The 10720-nt window shown below is 28.7% G+C and overlaps 1 protein-coding gene across 1 annotated transcript; it reads right to left on the reverse strand.

Annotated features, from left to right (window-relative positions):
* Positions 1 to 772: 772 nt before the first annotated feature.
* On the reverse strand, positions 773 to 1669 carry LOC139425260 (degenerin mec-10-like). The gene has a single exon (XM_071179218.1). It carries the CDS (start codon positions 1667 to 1669, stop codon positions 773 to 775), a length of 897 nt encoding a protein of 298 aa, XP_071035319.1.
* Between the last annotated feature and the right edge of the window lie 9051 nt (positions 1670 to 10720).

Below are 10720 nucleotides of genomic sequence, written 5' to 3' on the forward strand. Positions count from 1 at the left end.
ATTACACTCATCACCAACCGTGAGAAGTCTTTGGTCATACACCTTTAAAAACAAAATCTGTAAAATTAAGAATCTAATTTGAGCAGGAAAGATAGTGTTGAATAGTTTAAAAATCAATTTTTCCTATTTATTGAAAGTTTAAAGTGTGTAAAACAACATAATAAAACAGAGGCTCACCTCCAGATAGCTAATCTCACCTATGCTTTTGTAGTTTTTTTTTGGATTGTTAGCCTCACTCGCTCATTGGACACTATCTTTGTATGTATGCTGATGTATTTAAAATGAACTTCTAAACTTATGAAATGTATACATCCTGCCGAACTTTGAATTTTCAAAAATTTCTATCGATTTATATGCATTACAATTTATGTATACAAAATTAAAATAAGGGTTTCTCAACAGAACATATTTTTTATTCTTACATAAAATAATAACATAGTTCTTACAGAAACTTCAAAAATGAATAAATATCTAGGGAAAAATGAGAAAGGGGGGAAACATTGATTTAATGGTGACTTAATGACTTTCGATGATAAACATGTGGTTAAAACGAAAATGTATCGCTTTTAACAATGTGAAGGGAAGCTGATAAGTGTATTTGAAAAAAAGATATGGACTAGTTTGTTTGTGGATACGAATTGTTCGCCTGTAATCTTTCATTTTTGCACACAGTTTGTCTTAGCGTCTTGTTGTCCATGCGAGAAAAGCATTTTCATTTAGCAGCATGTACTTTTAAGTGTTCATGCTTTAGACAGCTCTCTCACTTGATATTTCAGTCTTCATATATATATACATATATATANCTGACAAAACTAAAGTCTTTTTCTTTTTCTGTTGAATTGAGATTAAATTTCAGATATTTGCTGAAATATTCCTTAGAAGGCCAAATAGATTTCGATATTTGTTCGCTGTATGTATTTGACAGACAAGGTATGCGACAGTTGCAGTTAAGTTTTTTGCTGGAGAGATTGTCAAGAACATTATCCAAGCAACATATTTGGGAACTATTTGTTAAGTCACATGCAACGAAATCAGTTAGATTTATTTTCGGTACTGTTGGATCAACACAGCCACAATTTTCTTGATTAAATCTCTGAATGCAAGAAAATATGCAGTCATTGTGACTTAATGATTGCGTTCTGTAATCCATGCAATCATCTTTATAAGGTGATGGCAAACGTTTCATTTGCTTGACATTAACATTTATAATTGTTTCATATCCTGGAGGTAAATAAGCTCCTTTTTCTTCCATATTTGGAGCTTCAGAAGAGTCATGAACTGTGACCATAGCTCCAACAGTATTAGACAATTTTTTGATGTAAAAGTCTGTTTCCAAGTTTAAAATAATTTCTAAATAATTTTTATTCTTAATCCTCGATACATTCCAGGGAAGTGCGATTTCATATAAAGAAGGATTAAACGTAAAGCAGTTGCCGTATTTTAGGTCTTGAAATAATTTGAAATCATCATTAGAACAAATCTTTCCATTAAGTGTACAAGATACGATGAAATCTTTTGCTTGTGTACCATACATTCTCCTAGCTCGTTTTTCCAGTTTCGTATACTTTATTAGAAAACCAATAGATTCTTCTTTGTTTTTATCAAAAGAGCTTTTAATTTTAGATGTACAAGAAAGCATGTCTCTTCTTTGAGGCAAAAGTAAAAACATGGTTAATGGAAATTCGTATGTTCCTTTTAAAATTTCGTCTACGTATTTAAGACATTCCTCTAAAGGCATATAGAACATTAAACAAAAATCGTAAGTACTTTTCATTCTGTTTAAATTACATAAAGTAGCTGAAGGTAATCTTTTTATTTCCTTGTATTCCTGCTTCAAAATGACAACAGTTGGATACAGAAAGAAGGATTTAGCAAAACACGCGAATTGATAAAAAGAAGCTATTACTCCAATTAGTGTTAAAAGAATCCACAAAGATTTCAAGCGTTTCTCTTTTGTCTTCAATATTCGAGAAATAACAAAATTGTTAAATTTCGAATGTTTGGTATAAAATTCTTTCATTTCTCGGGGCAAACGATACCAAAATACCAATTTTTGAATTTAAAAATTTGAATTAGTACTTGAATATTACTGAGCTTGGTTTAAAGGACTTAGCAATATTTTAATAGTATTCGTCGATTACTTAAAACTAAAATAACTACACCACAACTCTCTTTTTAATGTTTCGTAAAATTACCAATTTGCATATTTCATTACTTGAAATATATATCGTGCATAATGATTTATGACAGTTGTTTAAAGCAGCAGTTAGTAAGTGCATAAGCTGTAATTTGTAATTTTTATTTACGTGAATATCCAAAATGGTTGTTTTCATATATTTTATTAAGATTAAAATATTGCGTTTCTACGCTCAACACTTGATTGCAGAAAGTAGACACTTATTAATATTTAACTATTTTCTCTATAATGTATGGAATATAATTGAATTCATAGAGATAAATTGTTTTTAATATAGTTGCAAGTAAAATAATATCATTTCTTCCTTGATAAAATGTATTCATGAATATTTATTAGCAATTTACCCAGTTTCATGGCGTGGAAGAAATATTATTTAAATTATAAATTAACTGAAAGAAACGATTATTGCCTAACTAATATTGCCTTGTCGACGAATAAAAACAAGTAAGTACAAAGGGTAAAGGGGTTTTTGTGTACCCCCAATATAATGTTTTACTTGAAATTCTTTTATTGCATCCTTAAAACTCATAGCTGTCGAAGCTGCTTTGACACGTATAAGTATATTAAAAAGTGGTCAATCAATGATTGAGCAGTATTCTCATGATTATCACTTTTGTGATATTTAATACTTTATTTTTTAATTCTTTTTAAATTTTTATATTTTTTGAATTAATGAATAAAATTGAAATCTTTTTCTTATAGAAGATCTATTTATGTCTTAAATAGATAATTAAATGAGATAATGTTGATTATAATTTTCATTCAGATAGTTTATAGTAATTATTAGTAATAATTTAAAACATGCATCGAAGAATTGAGGACAATGCTTTTGGATCTTGACAAACTACGAATACATTTCGAAATAAAAACACAACAATTGCGGAAATTATTCATTTATGAAATATAGTTTAATTACAAAGATGTTCTTTGCAAATCTTCGCTTACAAATACAACTTCTGATTACTTTTAACACGCTTTATTACATTGAAATTTCAAACATACAAGGTGATTATAATTAAATTTGCCCTGTTAGACCCTGTTTTGTTTTTGCCCTGCTTATATGAAATGAATTTCTTTCGGTTGATGGATGTAAATAGAACTTGTTATTTATGGTATATGGAACATGAGAAAGGAAAACTGAATTAATAATAGTTCGCATTTTGACCAATAAATAGAGCTTTTGATGCCAGAAAAAAGAATCTTATGGAATGCTAAGTGGCTTAAAAAGTCAGCTGCTATCTTCATAAGACGTAAAATCACTCTGCTTCATATCAAGAAGGAGGAATAAGCATTTCTGACAAAACAGTTTTATCGAAACAACACTAATTTATCAGAAATTTAGTTTACGGACAAACGGATTTTCGTCTTAAATTGAAATTTACGGATGAAGTACCCAGTGCAGCAGTACTTTTTGCCGCAATTTTATCCTGAATTTTTTACAGTTACAAGCCACGTCAACTTTTGTATTATTCGGTGGAACAGGCTATAACACAATTTAAACATTTTCTTTGCGAGAATATCTTTACATGCACCATTTTTAACCTGGTGGTCAAAATTTGAACTAATTTTTCTTGCAGATTTATTTTTTCTTTGTTCCTTTTAACTTATATATCAAGTTTCATCGACATTCATTAACTAAATTGACCAAAACATACTCTATGTTGCTCGGAAAACTCTTAATTATTAAAACACTGCGAGTTACTTTAAAAGTTTTTTTTTCCGTAACTGTTAATACTCTTTGAAATTATTATATTTATCAATAAGCAGCAATCGTTTTATTCAAATAAACAACAGTTGAAAAAGTTAGTCATTCATTTAGATCATCTATCTTTATTTTTGTTCTTTAGAAATGGAAATAAATATCCAAAAATTAAAAAAAAAGAGAAATTTTATTTCAGTTTGCTAATTAATTAAACATTTATTCGTGTCTTGCCGAAAGTTAAATATTGTATAGTATAATTTTTTATCAGAAATATTTCCTCTTTATTATGAAAATTAAAATTTATATGAATTCAATTACCGTTCTAAACAATATTCCTTAGTATAGTCCAAGACTTCATCATAAACTGCTGAAAAATTCAGAAATATCATACAGTGGCTTTTTTTCTATTATTTTTTTTGAATTTTTCAACGGAATTTTTAGGTATGCATAATTACTTTTAAAAGTCTTTAAATTGTTTTCTGCTCTCGTTAGTTTGAGTTTAAACTTGAGATAATTCTCAAAATGTATTCTAGATGGTACCAAACAATCCAGATGCAACCTAAAACAATCTAGAAAAAACTACAAAAGCAGTTCCGGGCATAGGTGAGCTTAGCTATCAGGTGGTGAGCCGCTGTTTCATTATGTTATTTTACACACTTTAAACTTTCAAAAAATAGGCAAAATTGATTTTAAACATTTCAATACTATATTTCTTGCTCAAATTAGATTTTTAATTTTACTTGCAGATTTTGTTTTTAAAGGTGTATGACCAATGACTCCCATGGTTGGTGATGAGTAGGATGTAAGATTTGATTTTAAATCATATAAAATATGCATGATATTCACCTGCAATCACCAGCCTAAATGTATATTATTAAATTTTTGCTAAATAGCGGGTCAGGTCAAAGAAGTGCATATATGAAAGAACAAAAATTTCGCGACTTAGGTGAGAGTAAAAACATTAAAACTATTTCGGCTTCCTTTTAAAAACTAATAAAGGTGAAATGATGTTCGATATTAATATCAGACATAAATAAACACGCCTTCCATTTTGTTCCATTTCGTATAACTTTGTAAATTTCAATTATAGAAAAATGCATTTTCCTCAAATGAATTTCTGCCGCTATACGCAACGCTTTAATATTCCCTCTAGCTGGTAGTGTATTTTCAGGCCTTTATTTATTACGTTTTCATTTAGTTCTATCAAAACCAATGGCAGTGTACGACGCCATTTTTTTAGCAGCAAATGAAAAAAATATCAAATATTTTTATTTTTTAAATTTAATAAGTCACAATAAAGAAAGAACGTTACCATGCTATACTGAAGAAATCTCCAGTGCAACTGATGATCGTGTTGCTCTGCTAGCAGTCATTCGTCTCAAATAACAACACCCCCTATAGGACGTTGCGTTCGCGAATAGCTGAAAGCTAATATTTATTTATTTTTTAACTCGTCATAAACGAAGAATTTTTGTATCTCAAAAGGTATTTGTATCTCAAAAGGATTTGAAGGTATCGCAAAATCGGATTTCTCGCACTATGCCTCTCGATATATATAGTTTTTACTGTATTTAAAATTCGCAAAAATATGAAATGAAATTTTGATTTGAAGAATAAATATTTGCACTTATGGAAAGTGTATTAAAATTATACTAGACTAGTTATGCATGTAGCAAAAATTTCCAAGAAAAAAAATGCAATCTTTAATTTTTCTCTTTTTCTTTTAACTTTTAATTGAGTATTTTTATTTTAATGCGTTTTTTTAAGTTTTAAAACATATTAAAATGAATATGCACTAATCGTAAATCTACTAATAAAAAAAGAAAAGAAAGGGGAATAAACCTTGCAATGCACATTTACAAAACAAAAATAAGTTCTAAGTGATTATATATTTTAAATGAATATTTTTTTTTCATTTCCTACAAAATTCTTGCCAAATAAATAAAATTTACAATTTGCCAGAAAAAGTAAATAAATAATATTAAAAAATTGAATAAGATAATTTTTTCCCCAAGACTTAAGATATCTGCTCTTTTTTTATACTGATATTAATTCATGCAGGTGATTTTTTGCTTTTAATGCTAAAACCAGTAATTCTGCAATTTCGAACCGAACTTAGAGTACAACTCCTTGGAAAAATTTCAGGACAATTTCTCTTTCATGGAAGTAAGTTTTTAATAAGTTGATTTCCAGAAATTCATACTTTAAAATAATCTCAGCGTATAGCACACAGTTTTGTCACTTTCTGCGCACACTAACCATGAATCATTCATCTTGTTTTCCATAAGATTTTATTGCTCATTTTAGTCCCATATAGATAAAAAACAGCGTCTGATTGAAAGGTTATTAAAATTCCTGCACCTTTTAAATAATTCATTAAAGACCAAAACACCAATAAAAGGAAGAGTTTTTAGGCAAGTTTTAAAAATAGGATTTAATGAAAGACACAAATAAAGTACAGTGCACTCCCGATTATCCGGGTTAATCACCGGGACAGGTCGCACGGACAATCGAAAAACACGGATAATCCGAAAACTCCTTTTATGAAAGAAAAATTCAATATCAGTACAAAAAATATAAAAATTACTGACATTTGCATGCATAACATCAAACTAGGAATTTTCCTTATTAAAAAATGTGCAATGAGTCTTCGCCATATATCGGTGTACATATTTTACGAACCGCAGTAATGTCACCGTAATCAAATCCTCCCATATAAACTAAAAAAGTTTCAACAGAGCAGCAGAATGAGAAATTGTATTTCATTCATTTACTACATCTTCTGCATCAGTTACTATCATCACTATTTGATTTAACAACATAACGATGTCTTCATCAGTCAAATACTGGAAGCCAGGCTCACATGCATCACTTTGAAACCAATCTTCTAAATTTTCTTCATCAAGAATTTCGAAACCTTCGATATATTTTGCTTGTTCGAGAATACTGTTATCATATTTCTCTTGAACATCTTGAGAGGATTGTTCATCAAGCGGTATCATCTTTCTCCAAGATCGTGATAACGTAGACGATTTTACCTTTGACCATTATGCTGATGTTCCATACACTGCAATCCAATAACGAATATTACTTCCAAAAAATTGGTAGTGTTATAACTTCATGAATCAAATTTTTTTAATCTTGAAAATGTTTCTCTTTATATTTTTTGTGTGACTCCGGAATGAGCACGGATAATCTGCAAACCGGATAATCAGCGCACGGATAATCGAGAGTGTACTGTATTTAACTGCTTACATTTGCAGAAAAATACATTTTCACCATATTGCGGTCAAAATTAAACTCTAACGGTTGTTCGTATCTTTCAATGTTTTGAATAAATGATTGATTTACAGTTAAAAAAAGATAAGAGACCCTTTTCCAAGCATCAAACAAAGCTACATTTAATTATTTTGAATTACGAAGAAGAATGTTTTTCAAAATTCCGACTAAAAATTCCATGAACTCAAAAATATTCATAAAAGATATTCCCAAATAAAGTCCAAGAATGCCCCCCAAACTACTAAAAAGTTCAGTTGAGTGATATAGTGGTTTCTTCTCCAAAATATTTTCAAAAGTTTCAAAACGAATTTTCAAGAAAACGAAATTCTTTCTGACAAAACTAAAGTCTTTCTCTTTTTCTGTTAAATTGAAATCAAATTTCAGATATTTACTGAAATATTCCTTAGAAGGCCAAATAGATTTCGATATTTTTTCGCTGTATGTAATTGACAGACAAGGTATGTGACAGTTGCAGTTATATTTTTCGTTGGAGAGATTGTCAAGAACATTATCCAAGCAACATATTTGGGAACTATTTGTTAAGTCACATGCAACGAAATCAGTTAGATTTACTCTTGGTACCGTTGTATCAACACAACCGCAATTTTCTTGATTGAACCCCTGAATGCAAGAAAATATGCAGTCATTGTGACTTAATGATTGCGTTCTGTAATCCACGCAATCATCTTCATATGGAGATGGTAAACGCTTTATTTGCTTGACATTAACATTTATAATTGTTTCATATCCTGGAGTTAAATAAGCTCCTTTTTCTTCCACATTTGGAGCTTCAGAAGAGTCATGAACTGTGACTCTAGCTCCAACAGTGTTAGACAATTTTTTGATGTAAAAGCCTGTTTCCAAGTTTAAAATAATTTCTAAATTATTTTTATTCTTAATCATCGATACATTCCTGGGAAGTGTGGTTTCATATAAAGAAGGATTAAACGTAAAGCAGTTGCCGTATTTTAGGTCTTGAAATAATTTGAAATCATCAATAGAACAAATCTTTCCATTAAATGCGCAAGATACGATGAAATCTTTTGCTTGTGTACCATATATTCTCCTAGCTTGCTTTTCCAGTTTCGTATACTTTATTAGAAAACCAATAGGCCCTTCTTCGTTTTTATCAAAAGAACTTTTAATTTTCGATTTGGAGGAAATCATACCTTTTCTTTCAGGCAAAAACAAGGTTGTTGGACGTTTCTTTGTTCCTTTTAAAATCTCGGCTACGATTTTAAGACACTTCTCTAAAGGCATATTTAACATTAAACAAAAATCGTATGTACTTCTCATCCTATTTAAATTACATAGAGTTACTGACGGTAATCTTTTTATTTCTTTGAATTCCTGCTTCAAAATGACAACAGTTGGATACTGAAAATAGGATTTAGCAAAACATGCAAATTGATAAAAAGAAGCTATTACTCCAATAAGTGTTAAAAGAATCCACAAGGATTTCAAGCGTTTCTCTTTTGTTTCGAATTTTCGAGAAGTAACAAAACTGCTACATTTTAAATTTTTAGAATAAAATTCTCTCATTGCTCGAAACAAACTATACCAAAATGCCATTTTTTGAATTAAGAAATTTGAATTAGTACTTCAATATTATTGAGCTTGGCTTAAAGGACTAAGTAATATTTTAATAGTATTCGTAGATTACTGGAAAACTAAAGTAACTACATCACAACTCTCTTTTTAATGTTTCGTAAAATTTCCAATTTACATATTTTATTACTTGAGATATATCTTGTATGATGATTTATGACAGTTGTTTAAGTACTAGTTAGTAGCGCCATAAGGTGTATTTTTATTTAAGTGAATTGTTAAAATGGCTGTTTTTATATATTTTATTAAAATCAAAATATTATGTTTCTACGCTCAACAGTTGATTGCAGAAAGTAGACACTTATTAATATTTAATTATTTTAACTAAAATGTATGGAATATAATTGAATTTCTAGAGATAAATTATTTTTAATATAGTTATGAGTAAAATAATATCATTTCTTTGTTTATAAAATGTATTCATGAATATTTATTAGCAATTTACTCGGTTTCATGGCGTGAAAGAATTATTATTTAAATTGTAAATTAACTGAAAAAAAAACGATTATTGCTTAACTAATATTGCCTTGTCCACGAATTAAAAACAAGTAAGTACAAAGGGAACAAGGGTTTTTGTGTACCCCTGATACAATGTTTCTCTTGAATTTTTTTTTTTACATCTTTAAAACTCATAACTATAGAAGCTGTTTTGACATATATAAGTCTATTAAAAAGTGGTCAATTACATGACTGAGCACTATTCACGTGATTATTCTTTTTGTTATTTTTGAATTCTTTTTAAATTTTAATATTTCTTGACTTAATAAAATTTTTTTTAAAAGAAGATCGATTTATGTTTTAAATAGATAAACAAATGAGATAATTTTGATTATAATTTTCATTAGATAATTTATAGTAATTATTAGTAATAATTTAAAACATATCTCGAAAAATTGAGGCCAATGTTTATAGATCTTGTCTAATTACGAATATGTTTTGAAATAAAAACACAACAATTGCGGAAATTATTCTTTCATTTCATTTAGCAAAAATATAGTTCAATTACAAAGATGTTCATTTACAAGATGTTCTTTAAAAATCTTCAATTACAAAAACAACATCTGATTACTTTTAACACGCTTTATTACATAGGAATTTCAAACATACAAGGTGATTATAATTAAATTTGCCCTGTTAGGCCTTGTTCTGTCTTTGCCCTGCTTACATGAAGTAAAGTGTTTCTGGTTTATGAATGTCAATAAAACTTGGTAACGGTATATGGAACATGGGAATGGAAAACTGAATTAGTAATAGTTCTTATTTTGATCAATAAATTTAGCTTTTTATGCCAGAAAAAAGAACCTTATGGAATGTTAAATAGTTTAAAAAGTAATCAATCCTCTTCTTAAAACGTAAAATCATTTCGCTTCATATCAAGAAGGAAGAATAAGCATTTCTAACAAAACAGTTTCATTAAAATAACAATAATTTGTCAGTTGCGCTGCAAGAATACTGATGTTTGAATGAAGCAGGTTTGAAAATGATGATTATTTAATTTGAAATAACAGGAAAGTTAAATGCGTGCTACAAGGAAGAGAACTGGGGTCATTTTTATAATCTAGAAAAAAATTTAATTTAAAAAAATCATATATTGAAAAAATATCCGAATCAAATTGCTGTAAAAAGTATCGACACTCAAGATGCCGTTACTTTTTATCGTAAAATCTATTTTTCCGGAACATGTTAGAAAAAATCTGATATACCATAATTTTCACTGTAATAATTACAGTATAATCACTGAATCACTCTAATTATTGCTGTAAAAAGTATCGACACTCAAGATGCCGTTACTTTTTATCGTAAAATCTATTTTTCCGGAACATGTTAGAAAAAATCTGATATACCATAATTTTCACTGTAATAATTACCGTATAATCACTGAATCACTCTAATTAAAAAAAATTCTGTAAAATTTGCGATATATTATTTTACGG

Source organism: Parasteatoda tepidariorum, chromosome 3, assembly GCF_043381705.1.
Source record: "Parasteatoda tepidariorum isolate YZ-2023 chromosome 3, CAS_Ptep_4.0, whole genome shotgun sequence".
In the NCBI taxonomy this organism is placed as follows: Eukaryota; Metazoa; Arthropoda; class Arachnida; order Araneae; family Theridiidae; genus Parasteatoda; species Parasteatoda tepidariorum.